This window comes from Sinocyclocheilus grahami, unplaced genomic scaffold, assembly GCF_001515645.1.
Source record: "Sinocyclocheilus grahami isolate Dianchi unplaced genomic scaffold, SAMN03320097.WGS_v1.1 scaffold906.1, whole genome shotgun sequence".
Taxonomy (NCBI): domain Eukaryota; kingdom Metazoa; phylum Chordata; class Actinopteri; order Cypriniformes; family Cyprinidae; genus Sinocyclocheilus; species Sinocyclocheilus grahami.
The window spans coordinates 128,744-143,945 of NW_015506085.1; the positions used below are offsets into that span (position 1 = coordinate 128,744).

The 15,202-nt window shown below is 42.5% G+C and overlaps 1 protein-coding gene across 1 annotated transcript in view; it reads left to right on the forward strand.

Annotated features, from left to right (window-relative positions):
* The first annotated feature begins 14,776 nt into the window (after positions 1-14,776).
* LOC107564064 (rho GTPase-activating protein 7-like) overlaps positions 14,777-15,202 on the forward strand; it is a 2,633-nt gene continuing 2,207 nt past the window's right edge. Inside the window, exon 1 of the mRNA XM_016249062.1 lies at positions 14,777-14,872. Within this exon, the coding sequence (XP_016104548.1) occupies positions 14,777-14,872 (96 nt within the window). The remainder of the gene's footprint in view (positions 14,873-15,202) is intronic.

A 15,202-nucleotide genomic window follows, 5' to 3' on the forward strand; every position in this document is an offset into this window, starting at 1 on the left:
GGATGCAACCCTGAGGGGCACCAGTGCTGGTGGTGTGGCTGTTGGATGTGAATTTACCAATTCTCACCAGCTGTTGCCAATCTGTCAGAAAGCTGGTGATCCATTGACAGATAGAGCTAGGGACAGAGAGCTGGGTTAGTTTGGTCTGGAGGAGTGTTGAGATGATGGTGTTGAAAGCGGAGCTAAAGTCCACAAACAGGATCCTCACATAAGTCCCTGTTTTGTCCAGATGTTGCAGGATGAAGTGCAGTCCCATGTTGACTGCATCATCCATGGACCTGTTTGCTCGGTAAGCAAACTGCAGGGGGTCCAGTAATGTCCTTCAGATAAGCCAACACCAACCTCTCAAATGTCTTCATGACCACAGATGTTAGGGTCACAGGTCTGTAGTCATTAAGTCCTGTTATCTTGGGTTTCTTTGGGACGGGGATGATGGTGGAGCGTTTGAAGCAGGCACAGCTCCAGTGATCTGTTGAAGATCTGTGAGAAGATACTGGTAGCTGGTCAGCGCAGGTTTTCAGACAGGCTGGTGCCACACCGTCTGGGCCTGGTGCTTTTCTTCTCTTGTTCTTTCTGAAGACCTGGGGCACATCATCCTCACTGATCTGAAACGTGGGAGGGGGGGTTGCAGGAGGTGTTGATGGTTGTGTGGAGAGATGTTCAGAGCGGGTGTGGGGTGTTAGACTGGGAGTTTCAAATCTACAGTAAAACTCATTCAGGTCTTCAGCAAGTTGTTGATTGGCCTCAGTGCTGGGGGATGGGGTCTTGTAGTTGGTGATGTCTTTCAGGCCTTTCCACACTGATGCAAGCTTTTTGTGTAGAAGATTTTAATTAATAAAAATGTAAATTGTTCAGGTATAGTCGGTGTGAATGTGGCCATTTATGTATTAAGTTATTCTACTATTATAATCATGTGTATTTGCCTGCATGTATAGAAATCTGTATGAGAATGGAATGTGCAGACATATGGTGAAGTACATGATAAGCACATGATGGCACATAATGGGGCCCTTATTTTCACAGAACATAAAATTAAGGCCTCATGACTGCATCGTGATGATCCCATAACAGATATGAATGAAACCATTAAACACGCCTAGAGAACGAACAGTATATAAGAGAGTACAGAAAAAGAGTCTGGAGCTTGCTCTGCAGAGTTCTCTCAAGTTTTATTGTCTATGATAAATTAAACCTATTCTGGCATCAAAACTCCAAGACTCTGAGAAAGATTCTTCACAACAATAGGCAGAAGCCACCACAATTGGCAGAGAACTGGTGTTCTAGCTTTTTAGCGTAGTTCCTCTTGGCCACTCTAATCTCCTTATTCAGTGTGTTTCTGGCCTGATTGTGCAAGACTCTGTCCCCCCTCTTGTAGGCGTCCTCTTTGGCCTGACGAAGATGACAAAGTTTTGCTGTAAACCATGGCTTATCATTGTTGAATGTTAAATGAGTCCTGGTAGGGATGCACATGTCTTCACAGAAACTGATATATGATGTTACAGATTCCGTGAGCTCGTCCAGATTGTTGGTGGCAACTTCAAAAACACTCCAATCAGTGCAGTCGAAACAGGCTTGTAATGCCTGCACTGTTTCGTTGGTCCATCTCTTTACAGACTTTACTACAGGTTTAGCAGATTTAAGTTTATGCCTGTAAGTCGGTATAAGATGAACCAGGCAGTGGTCAGAGAGTCCTACAGCTGCTCTGGGGACCGAGCGATATGCATCCTTTATTGTGGAGTAACAATGGTCCAGTATATTACTGTCTCTGGTGGGACATGTAACATGCTGTCTGTATTTTGGCAGTTCACGGGAAAGATTTGCTTTATTAAAGTCCCCGAGAATGATTAAAACAGAGTCCGGGTGTTGTTGCTCTGTCTCTGTGATCTGATCAGCGAGTTTCTGTAAAGCTGAGCTCACGTGCGCTTGCGGAGGAATGTAAATACTCACGAGAATGAACGAGTGAAACTCCCGTGGCGAATAGAACCGCTTGCAGTTAATGACAAGCGCTTCTAGATCAGAACAGCACATCTTCTTTAACACTGTAACATCTGTACACCACCTTTCATTTATGTAAAAACATGTCCCGCCGCTGCGCGATTTCCCCGTTGAGTCTGCTCTAAACAGCTGAAAGCCGGGCAGTTGTAGCGCACTGTCCGGAATGGCATCATTCAGCCAGGTTTCCGTGAAACACAGAGCAGCAGAGTGTGAAAAATCCTTATTTATCCGGGAGAGCAGAAGGAGTTCGTCCGTTTTGTTGGGTAGAGAGCGGAGATTCGCCAGATGGATGCTAGGCAGCGCCGAGAGAGACTTTGCGCATGCGTTCATATTCTGCTGTTCTGTGGCCACGGATTTGCGGGTATTGTCTTTTTCTTGCAGGACCCTGTATGTTATAGTACTAAATTAGTTTTAATTGTTTAATCACCACAGCGTCTTGTCTCCATTGGCAACACGCATGATTTGTGTCGATTGCAAGTGACGTCACAGGTAGCGGAGAGTGCAAGTGCCGATTGCAAGTGACATTGTAATTTAGTTTCTTTTTTCTTATCTTCACCACCTGGCTACTGTTGTAAAACGTTGAGAGATTCAAACAAAAAGTAATAAAAAATAGAACAAAATAAAAAATAAAGCCTGCAAGTAACGTCGCTAGTGGAAGCACAAGTGTCTGAGAGTGCAAGTGCGAGGCTGCAGCCAGACCCTTCTCAGCTGCACTGCTACGGCAAGCTCTAGTCATATATTTGAATGTTGAGCAGCGAGCTCATTGGCTACCAATACAGGAGAGAACAGCTGTGCCATGTGATAATGATGTCATTACGTCAGATCGAGCTAGACCTATCGGACTGCGCCATCAGAGTTTCATGCCAGAACTCTGTATTTCTGTAATGACAACTCTCGGAGGGATTGGCATGGTAATGTACATGACAATGTTAATGTATTTGGTCTTGGCGGAATAGATCTGCTATGCTGCTGCTGCTGCTACCACGCCGACCGGCTTAATGTTAGTGGTCTATGGCTATGTGAGCCTTGGCTACCATGCCAACCGGCTTAACAATAGTGGGCTATGACTATGTGAGCCTGGGCTACCACGGCGACTGGATTAACTCTAATTAGACACGCACTATGTGTAATGTTTAATTAACAAAATAGATATACATTGCAATCCGACAGATAAGACCCCAGCACCCACCTGAGCAAATATCATAATTTAGTAATTTGATAACTGCTGTAACTTTATCCACTCCATCAGTCCCAGCGGCAGCGTAACAGCTTGTTAATTCATATTCGTGCAACGATGAGACGGACAAAGTTATCCAGTGACATTGTAATTTAGTTTCTTTTTTCTTATCTTCACCACCTGGCTACTGTTGTAAAACGTTGAGAGATTCAAACAAAAAGTAATAAAAAATAGAACAAAATAAAAAATAAAGCCTGCAAGTAACGTCGCTAGTGGAAGCACAAGTGTCTGAGAGTGCAAGTGCGAGGCTGCAGCCAGACCCTTCTCAGCTGCACTGCTACGGCAAGCTCTAGTCATATATTTGAATGTTGAGCAGCGAGCTCATTGGCTACCAATACAGGAGAGAACAGCTGTGCCATGTGATAATGATGTCATTACGTCAGATCGAGCTAGACCTATCGGACTGCGCCATCAGAGTTTCATGCCAGAACTCTGTATTTCTGTAATGACAACTCTCGGAGGGATTGGCATGGTAATGTACATGACAATGTTAATGTATTTGGTCTTGGCGGAATAGATCTGCTATGCTGCTGCTGCTGCTACCACGCCGACCGGCTTAATGTTAGTGGTCTATGGCTATGTGAGCCTTGGCTACCATGCCAACCGGCTTAACAATAGTGGGCTATGACTATGTGAGCCTGGGCTACCACGGCGACTGGATTAACTCTAATAACTGCTGTAAAAAAAAAAAAAAAAGTAAAAAAGTAACTGCTGTAACTTTATCCACTCCATCAGTCCCAGCGGCAGCGTAACAGCTTGTTAATTCATATTCGTGCAACGATGAGACGGACAAAGTTATCCAATGCATGCCATTTTACTCTGTCATGCAGATAAAAGTTGTCAAAGTTACAGTGCGCAAAAACCCTGGGTGGACTGACCTGAATGAGTCACAGAGACGAGCAAATTTCTCCGAACTACACTACCCGTAATGCATTTCATTCGGAACTAACTGTTTCAGCAGCCGTAGATTAGGGCTGCACGATTAATCGTATTTTAATCTTGATAACAATATCCACCCTTCTTGATTAATTAAAACAATCGTCATGATATTGACCGGCTCGTTATTTATCCTCAAAACTTTATTTTTTTTAGGCATTTGCGTTATATTGCATTGCTAACAAGTCTTCACTACAATAGCATTCATGCTTGTGGTTGCCAGATGTGAAGAGCCTCAGTCCCCAAACAGAGCTTTTCTCCTTTAAGGATACACTTTCTTCCCAGTGTTTTACTTAATCTGTGCAATCTGGCAACCCTGTGCATGCTCACTAATGGCGGAACAAGCGCTGATGATATGAAAACATACCTGTGCTGGAGTTTAGCGATCTCTCCACAGCGATATTCTGCTTAAGTTACATGGAAGTGTCATACAGCCAATGTGTGTTTCTCTCACAAGCCAGAATGCATTGCTTTGTCAGGCGGCAGCCGATCTTTGTGGCGCCGCATGAAGTCGAACAAGCCTTACCACATGACTGTGATAAGCGCGTGCAAATCAACCACACACTCATCACAATGAAAACATCGACCTTACAGAGCTTTTCTCCTTTAAGGATACACTTTCTTCCCAGTGTTTTACTTAATCTGTGCAATCTGGCAACCCTGTGCATGCTCACTAATGGCGGAACAAGCGCTGATGATATGAAAACATACCTGTGCTGGAGTTTAGCGATCTCTCCACAGCGATATTCTGCTTAAGTTACATGGAAGTGTCATACAGCCAATGTGTGTTTCTCTCACAAGCCAGAATGCATTGCTTTGTCAGGCGGCAGCCGATCTTTGTGGCGCCGCATGAAGTCGAACAAGCCTTACCACATGACTGTGATAAGCGCGTGCAAATCAACCACACACTCATCACAATGAAAACATCGACCTTAGAAATAACGAACGTGAACACTGGGATAATCGCCGATGTATATGGCAAAACCCCCATTGAAATGCACACACAAGAATGCTTAGCCTATTTAATTTAACCTGTTTCATGTCCGTTACTATCGGTGTGTCATCAGAGCGATTACATATGCTCTAAACTGCATTTTGCTCCAGCTGTCTAAACACAGATGCTAAATGCTGCTGCGAATATACTTAATATTCACTCCTGCATACAATGCAAACTGCTAACATGACACTTAGGCCCAATCCCAATTCTACCCCTTAGCCCTTCCCCTTTCCCGAAAAATCTTTGTTTAAAGGGCTATCTGGCCCTTCCCCTACCGCTCCAACCAAAAGAGAATCAAGACACCCCTACCCCTTCACGTGAACGCGCGAAACGGAGGGGTAGGGGTGTCTCGGTTCTCTTTTGGTTGGAGGGGTAGGGGTAGGGGAAGGGCCAGATAGCCCTTTAAACGAAGATTTTTCGGGAAAGGGGAAGGGCTAAGGGGTATGAATTATCTCAGCGTAAACCGGCTGCAGCTGCAACATGGCTGCCTGAGCGAACAAAAAGACAAATAAATGTAAGCATTTTTGGCATTAATAAAGATTTTAACAAAAAGTAATCATTTGTTTTATGTTACATTCAATCATGAGTTCATATTTACGGTCATGTTACTCAAAGAAATGTTTGCAAAAAATCACTAATATCTGCTAACTAACGTCATATCATTATTAGACTGCACGATAGTGCCACAACATATTTTCATGTCTGATCAGGGCAATAACCACCGTAGACATTGAGGGGGGCTAGTACCCCCAATAATTAGAAAACGCTAAACCCTTTTCTCAAATATTGCCAATTCGAGAGAGAGAGAGATGAAAGTTGCGTGTATGCAGTTTTTTATTGCGAGTTTACTTAAAAAAACAGCGATTTTATCCTCTATTCTGATGAGTGAGTTGACGATACTGTGCAAGCCTGAGGCACGTACTGGAAATATGCTTGTTTATTATGACAGTTATTAATTTACATTTTATTAAAACATGAAAAAACCTTTCTGTTGAGTGATGTATATAAATTTTACAATAGTTTATTGTGCATTCATATTATATTTAAAGTTGCTTAAGCGAAATCAAGGAGTTTATAAGACTGGTTTATTTATTCTTTATACTGTAGACATGTATACGACAATCGACTTGTGCGAGACGCTGATGTTCTTTTTTCCCCACAATATTTTGAATGAACAACGTAGCAGCACCACATCTAGTGGGTTCAACTATATAGGCTAACAAAAGCATTAAAATGCAATGAAACTTACATCATCATCGCACCTCGTGCGCCACTGATAAGGCTGCCTGATGCACACTTAAAATTCGAAAGCAAAGTTTTTGCATTTGAATGTGGATTTTTATTTTAAATTCGACGAATATTCGAAATTCAAATTTTTTTGACAATCCTAAAGCGCACGGAGCAGTAAAGCGCATTTGGCTTTTGATAAAAATACTAGAGGATATAGCGCTGAAAGATATTTACCTTAAACGACCTTGAGCGCATGTTATGTGATCCTCTCCGCTGTTTTGATGCACTGTTCATTTAAAATGGTGCTGTGTTACGGCTCGTGGTCCGGATGCGGTCCGCCTTTTGAATATCAATTATATAAGTATTTAAGGATAAAAGACTGAAGTTGCTTTTAAATTTTTCACGAGTCCTTTTCCTCGAGTCAAGTCTGGAGTCATTTCAGGTCGAGTCTCAGTCAAGTCTGAAGTCTATAAAAATGCGGCTTGAGTGCGACTCGAGTCCGAGTCACTTAACTCGAGTGCCCATCTCTGGGTTCTACCATACTTGTAACAAGGAGTAGAATTTACAGTTTTAACTATATGAAGTTTGCACGAGACTAGATAATGATCTGAGATATCATCGCTTGGCTGCATAATTTCAACACCATCAACATCAATTCCACGTGACAGTATTAAATCTATAGTATGATTTCGAAAATGAGTAGGTCCTGACACGTGTTGTCTAACCCCAATAGAGTTCAGAATGTCTATGAATGCTGATCTCAATGCATCTTTTTCATTATCAACATGGATATTAAAGTCACCAACAATTAAAACTTTATCTGCAGCCAGTACTAACTCGGATATAAAATCAGCAAATTCTTTAATAAAGTCTGTATGGTGCCCTGGTGGCCTGTATACAGTAGCCATTACAAACATCACAGGGAATTTATCAATAACACTTGCTTTTCTGGATAATATTATATGAAGCACCATTACTTCAAACGAGTTATACTTGAAGCCCGCTCTCTGAGAAATACTGAAAATATTGTTATAAATTGTAGCAACACGTCCTTTACCTTTTGGACGTGGCTCATGTTTATAACCGTAATCTTGGTGGGAAGACTCGTTTAAAATAATGTAATCATCAGGTTTTAGCCAGGTTTCTGTCAAACAGAGCACATCTAGGTTATGATCAGTGATCATACCATTTACAATAAGTGCTTTCATAGAATATGCAATAAGCCAAGCTTTATCATTTGTTTATTCGTATTACATCTGTTTTTTATTTGTTGAACATCAATTAAATTGTTACTCTTAAGTTGGTTTGGACGTTTTTTTGTATTTTCTAGTTCGGGGAACAGACACAGTCTCTATAGTGTGATATCTAGGTGAAAGTGTCTCTATGTGCTGAGAATTAACTGATTTCTGTGACCGTATACAGATTTCCTAAAATAATTTGCAGATTTCCTCTCAGACCTATTGGTGGCTGTTGATAAAGCGCTAATTGTTGGAGATTTTAACATTCACCTTGATAATACAAATGATGCATTAGGACTTGCGTTTACTGACCTAATAAACTCTTTTGGAGTCAAGCAAAACATCACCGGGCCCACTCATCGTTTTAATCATACACTAGATTTAATTATACCGCATGGGATTGATCTTACTGATATAGATATCATACCTCAAAGTGATGATGTTACTGACCATTTCCTTGTATCGTGCATACTGCGTATTACTGATATTAACTATATGGCTCCGCGTTATCATCCGGGCAGAACTATTATTCCAGCCACTAAAGATAGACTCACAGATAACCTGCCTGATTTATCTCAACTGCTCTGTGTACCCATAAATACACATGAACTAGACGAAATGACTAGCAACATGGGCACTATCTTCTCTAATACATTAGAAGCTGTTGCCCCCATCAAACTGAAAAAGGTTAGAGAAAAACGTACTGTGCCATGGTACAACAGTAATACCCATTCTCTCAAGAAAGAAACTCGTAGTCTTGAGCGCAAATGGAGAAAAACTAACTTGGAAGTTTTTAGAATTGCGTGGAAAAACAGTATGCCCAGCTATAGACAGGCTCTAAAAGCTGCCAGGGCCGAGCATATCCACAAACTTATAGAAAATAACCAAAACAATCCAAGGTTTTTATTTAGCACAGTGGTTAGATTAACAAATAACCAGACGCCACCCGATCTAAATATTCCCTCACAGTTTAATAGTAATGACTTTATGAATTTCTTGACTGATAAAATAGTTAACATCAGAAATACAATAACAAATGTAGAGTCTACAGTGTATAATACTTCAGCTTCATTCATCGCACCAAAAGATAAACTGCATGTCATGCTTCCCTTGCCTCATGTCTCTCTGCCTTGTGTATGTGTCATGTTCTGATTGGTTGTCTTAGTCATGTGTCTTGTTTTCCATTGGTTTGTTCTTGTCATGTGACCCTCTTGTTTGCTAGAAGTAGCCATCATGTTGCCATTGTCTCTCATCGTGTATTGATGTTGTAACCCGCTGTCAGTAAGTCTAGTCTGTTCATGTCAAGTCAAGTCATGGATTATTGTTTGGATGTTTGGATCACACTGTAAATAAACTGCACTTGGGTTCTCACTTACACTCGCCTTCAGTGGATGATTCGTTACAGAATACACGACCGCTAAAAAATGAACCCAGCAGTTGTTCGCCTTCTGAGCCTTCGTCAGGGAAGTCGGACCATAGAGGACTATGTGGAGGACTTTTGTGGTTTGTGCTATTTAGTGGACTGTAATGATGTGGCGTTAAAGGACATTTTTTGTCATGGATTGAATGAGCCCATTTGCTCCCAGCTTCCTGGGGGGAAGGTTCACTGGTCCCTTGCTGAATATATAGACTTTGCTCTGCAGTTGAGTGGATCTGCTTTCACTGTGGGTGTCGTGGAGAAGGAACGCCTGCTACTCCAGGACCTGCCAGTTAAGTCAAAGTTTACTCATGTCATATCTACCAAGTCAGAACCTGTTCACTTCATGTCTGCCAAGCCAGAGTCTGCTAATGTCATGTCTGATACCCCAGGGCCTGCCTTGTGTATGTGTCATGATCTGATTGGTTGTCTTAGTCATGTGTCTTGTTTCCCATTGGTTTGTTTTTGTCATGTGACCCTCTTGTTTGCTAGAAGTAGCCATCATGTTGCCATTGTCTCTCGTCGTGTATTGATGTTGTAGCCCACTGTTGGTGAGTCTAGTCTGTTCATGCCTCATCAAGTCTGTTCATCTCAAGTCACGGATTATTGTTTGGATCACACTGTAAATAAACTGCACTTGGGTTCTCACTTACACTCACCTTCAGTGGATGATTCGTTACAACTATATATCTCAACAAGACCAGATGAAACTTCTAAATTATCTAAGCTAACAGTGAGTGTGTTAAAAATGTAAAAGATTGGATGACCAATAATTTTCTCCTATTAAATTAGGATAAGACAGAGATATTACTTATTGAGCCAAAAAACAGTACACCGAATGCTTGTGTTTTGAAAATCATATTTCCCATGTTAGAGAAACAGCATTCTTCAATCTTAGAAACACTGCCAAGTTACGAAACATACCTGTTTCTGATGCAGAAAAGCTAGTTCATGCATTCATGACCTCTAAACAGGACTATTGTAATGCGCTGCTAGGTGGTTGTCCTGCATCTTAAATAAACAAGCCACAGGTAGTTCAAAATGCAGCGGCTAGAGTCCTTACCAGGTCAAGAAAATATGATCATATTACCCCAATTTTACAGTCTCTGCACTGGCTGCCTATTAAGTTCCGTATCAGTTACAAAATATTATTACTTGCCTATAAGGCCCTTAATGGGTTAGCTCCTGCGTACCTAACTAGTCTTCTACAATGCTACAATCCATCACGCTCCCTAAGGTCGCAAAACTCTGGATTTTTGGTAGTACCTAGGATAGCAAAGTCCACTAAAGGAGGTAGAGCTTTTTCGCATCTGGCTCCCAAACTCTGGAATGGCCTTCCTGATAACTTTCGGGGTTCAGACACACTCTTTCTGTTTAAATCTAGATTAAAGACACATCTCTTTGGCCAAGCATTCAAATAATGCATCTCATAATCTTGTACTGCAGTTATATCTGATCAAATGCACATTATTTTTCTTTAGCTTGGGTTAAACAAATTAATTTTACTTGGTTGGAACAGCAGCTACGCTAATTATGTCTCTATTTGTTTCTCTGTTTTTGCCACGGGATTGACATCCCATGTTAACTAGGATTTACACAAGCTTCAATCTGGATTCCGAACACCTGAGAAGAGATGATGCCAACCATGAAGCAACATACAGAACTACCAACTTTTGCTATAAGTTTGATTGCATCATATAATAATTGCTGTTAATAGTGTTTATCGTCTGTTTGATTACGTCTTTAATTGATTTTTCAGTACATTTCTGCCATATGTACATCAACTTAGTCACCACTGATAAGCTGCTACTACTAAATATTGTAGAAACCTAATTTGCTGTAAAGTTGCTTTTCAACGATTTGTATCGTGAAAAGCGCTATACAAATAAACTTGAATTGAATATTACAGTGTCTGACATCGTACTTGCAAGTTCACACACCTCTTTAATGTTATTTTTAGTGATCTCCTACTGGCGAAGTCGAACATCATTAGCGCCGGCGTGAATAACAATCTCACTGAATTTACGTTTAGCATTAGCCAGCACTTTGTCAGGCGCTCTGGCTTCCAGTAAACATTGGACTATGGTGGCTGGTGTCCCTATTTTCACTTTGATCAGGTTTCTCAGTGGGTGCGTCACTGAGTGGGGAGAACCTGTTTGATGATTTGATCGGAACGGAAGAGCGGTGTTTTGACCTATGCCGCCTCAGTCACCCAGTTGCCCTGCTGCGGAGGCGCTGTAACCGGAACCGAACAATGTACAGGACTCCCTGAGCTAGTCGCATCCAAAGCCGTATCTAGAGCCCTCACATTCTTACTATCCTCAATTAAAGTTTGGATGCGTGTCTCTAATTCTGAAACCTTCTCTGTCAGCCTAACTATTTCCCTGCATTTATCACATGTGAATCCCTCGTTGCCAACAGAGAGAGCTAAACTAAACATGTGGCAAGCGGTGCAAACAACAATAGCAGGAGAAGAAGCCATTACTCACCGTGACTGATGAATGATTCTGACTTACCACTGTTGTTTGATGAACTCGTGAAAAAAATTAAACGGACGTGAATGGAAACGCAAATGACAAGCTAACCGGCTAATGAATGCTAATGCGCTGCACGCGCAGTTTTAGAATAAAAGAGAATTATCAAATTAATCCGATTAGTTTGATATATAATTTCAGAAATAAGGTGGGAATTAAGTTATATTTTATCACTTTAAACAACAGAGCGTGATAGTAAGATAGAGATTCAACAGAAAAGCGGAGCTACAATCACAGACCACGCTGCAGCACGACAGACAGGAAACTCCTGTGGCAGGAGTTTAGCTCCAACCTTGTTCAAACCCACCTGCCTGTCTTGTAATATGTAATAAATATAAAAGTTACATTTAAAAATATAAATATGATATAAACTCATTGGTCTCCACCCCATCACTCAAATTTAACTAAGTAAAAAAAAAATCAAAATGACCATCATTTCCCAGCAGAAACATCATACATGCTATAATGTGTTTCAATGGGAGTGTTTGTGTGTGTCCAGATTTGATCAAGTGCAGTGGCAACTTAAAACTATTATATATTTTTTAACTCATTCAAAAGCTAAAGGTTGTTCCTCTTGAGCTCTGTCAAGACTCTCAAGGTTAAAACCGGTCAAGATGTTCTCCACCCCTCAGGGGTCCCCAAGAATGCTTTTTTATGTCAATCGACTTTCTGAGAGTTCCTATGAAAATAGGTGTTTATGGCAGTTGCTGAAGCCCCGGGGCTGTAGTCCTTTATTAGGTGGCTTATACCTGGAGTATCTATCTGCAATGGGAAGGGAGGTATCAGAGAACCAATCTAACAGCATTTTGTATCGTTCATAGCTTACAGCCTTGCAGCACGTAGCACCCTTAGCCAAGACCCGCCCAGAACATTTAAACAGAGACCTCTGGGGTAGGTGGAGGAAAAATCACAAACCACATCTGTTATCAGCATCCAAACCCTAAAATCACAACTTCCAGTAGGTGCGTCTGAGGTATTTGGAAAAGGAAGTGCCTTTCCCTGCTCAGCTCTATTAAACAGTAGAGAGCCATGTAATATGATCACACTTATATAATTCTCATGCTGGAGTTCTCAAAAATGGCAGGAACAGAGTAATTTGTAGAGGTAGCAGTTATTATGTAATATACCAGCATGAGGACTTAGTGTGTGTGTGTGTGTGTACAGGGCTGTACAGTGCGACATATTTGTTGTCCGTGCTACAAAAAAACTGGTCTGTGCGATGAATAAATTTACCACTGTAGCACGCGTGCGATACAGTTTTGCATGTTCATAAGACAGCCGCTTAATAGTGTGAAGTGATTTCGTTGTGATTGTTTGTGTGTGTGAGATTGAATATACTTGGTAGTTAGGGGTGTGCGATATGACGATTTTTGATCGTGGACGATTAAAATGTCTCCACGATCTGCTTTTGAAGAAATATCGTTGTATCGTGCTACAGCACACATTCTATCAGCTGCAGTTCTGGCGCCTCCCTCCGTCTCAATATAATGTACAACGCCACATGCATTCATATCAGTGTTAGCTCAGTGGTAGAGTTACTCTCACGGGACACTGCACTTATGCGCAATCACAAAACTACATTATTTCCATCTGCTTTAAAGCAATACCAGTTTTTAATTCACGTGCTGTTCTGCATGCACTTTTTCTGAGCACGTACTCATGAAGCACGCTCACATTGAGAGCCTGTCAAAAAGCTCCTGATTATAGGACTAAGTTGTCTTTCGCGTCTGATTGATTTCGCGTCTAATACGGTCAAAAACACACAAGGTTTACATATAAACACAGTTGGTTATGTCTAAAATGAAAGTAAACAGTTGAGAGAGAAATGTGTGCAACTCTTAAAGGGACAGTAGCTACTAAACATGCTGCTGACTGTCATTAAAGGGATAGTTCACCCAAAAAAATTACATTTCTGTCATTTACTCACTCACATTTTGTCCCAAACCTGTATTAATTTCTTTCTTGTGCTGAACACAAAAGAAAATATTTATAGGGTTAGTTAGATTTCAAATATCTGCTGATGAAAAGGGCAAGAGCTGAACCCAAAGACACAGCCACAAAGACATGTTCAAAGAAGATGTTTAAAGAATAATTATTATTAAAGGAAAAAAACATGGAAAAATGAAAATACTGTCATTTACTGACCCTCATTCTTCCAAACCTGTATGACTTTGTTCTGTGTAAAACAATAATTTTTAAAAGGATGAACAAAGGATGGAGGGAGGGGGTTTGGGAGAAGGATGAGGTGGTGGCAAAGGGCAGGAAGAGAGGCAGGCAGATAACCAGGGCGGCGACGATGGGAGGAGCAGACGGACGGAGGAGCCAGGATGGCGACATGAGGAGCCAGGGAGTAGCAGACAGAGCGAGGAGCCAGGATGGAGACAAGAGGAGCCAGGGCGGATAAGACAGAGGGAGAAGCCAGGATGGAGACAGGAGGGACTTGGAGCAAGAGGAGCCAGGCGGGACCCAGACCGCAGCCAACATGATGGCCCACGGTGGAGCCGATGGATGGACGAGCTATGGTGGAGGAATGGCTGATGACTCTAGGGGGCTGACCGACAGTGGCGGAGCAGGTGGGAGAGGAACCTGAGGCGGAGATGGAGGCGGTGGTGAGGACTGATGAAGAGGTGGTGGGAGAGGGAGGCTGGGTGGGAGTTTTGAGCAGTCCGGGGGTTCAAGGATGGCCACTCCCAGCACTTGGAGCACCAGAGACAGGGGAACGACCTCCTTGGTTGAGACAGGACTGACAGACAGTTTGGGCACGACCTCCATAGTCGTGAAGGGGCAGACAGACAGTTCGAAAATGGCCTCCTTGGCCGTAACAGGACAGACAGAGATTTCAGATGACAGAAGAAGACTGGGTAGTTCTGAATAAAAGTCAATTAAAGTGTCTTGCCTTAGTTCACCCTCAGCAGTGGTACAGTGAGCGGGGCTTTCCTCCGTGCCCTCACTCTCCACTGTTACATCCACTGTCGCGTGCGTTGTTGCCAGCTCTCGCATCTGGTCAGACGATCCATGAGGTTCAGGGGTGATCCTCAGCTTTGTCGCCCTCTCTGGTGATGGCTCGTCGGCCGTGGCAGGCATTGGCTTTCCGTCTGTGGTAGGCCATAGCAAACGCTCTGCGCAGCGGGCTGACAGTTGCTGGGCTCTGGGTCCAGAGTGGGGCTGGTGAGATCCTCATCAGCGAGGCCAATGGTGAACGGGGATCCGTTTCTCACCAGTACCCACTCCACAAAGATGGCGAAACTCTCCCAAGGACCATCTTCGGACGACCACGCACTGCAAGCGGTGTTGAGGCTAGCGTTAAAGAATGCGCAGAGGCAGTTGTCCGGGTAGGTAGCTGGTGTGATGAGCTACTTCCAGAAAGAGTGTGGTCCACGAGAGAACACTCCCCCTGCTCCAGCAAGAGGAGGAGGAATTCAGGACGGCCCATTAACTCAAAAGAAAAACAAGCTTTCAAAAACAGAAAAAATAAAAGTGGGGAATCACGGGGGAGAAGAGCCTTGGTGAGAGAGGTAAAGAAGAACCCAAAGATCACTGTGGCTGAGCTCCAGAGATGCAGTCGGGAGATGAGAGAAAGTTGTAGAAAGTCAACCATCACTGCAGCCCTCCACCAGT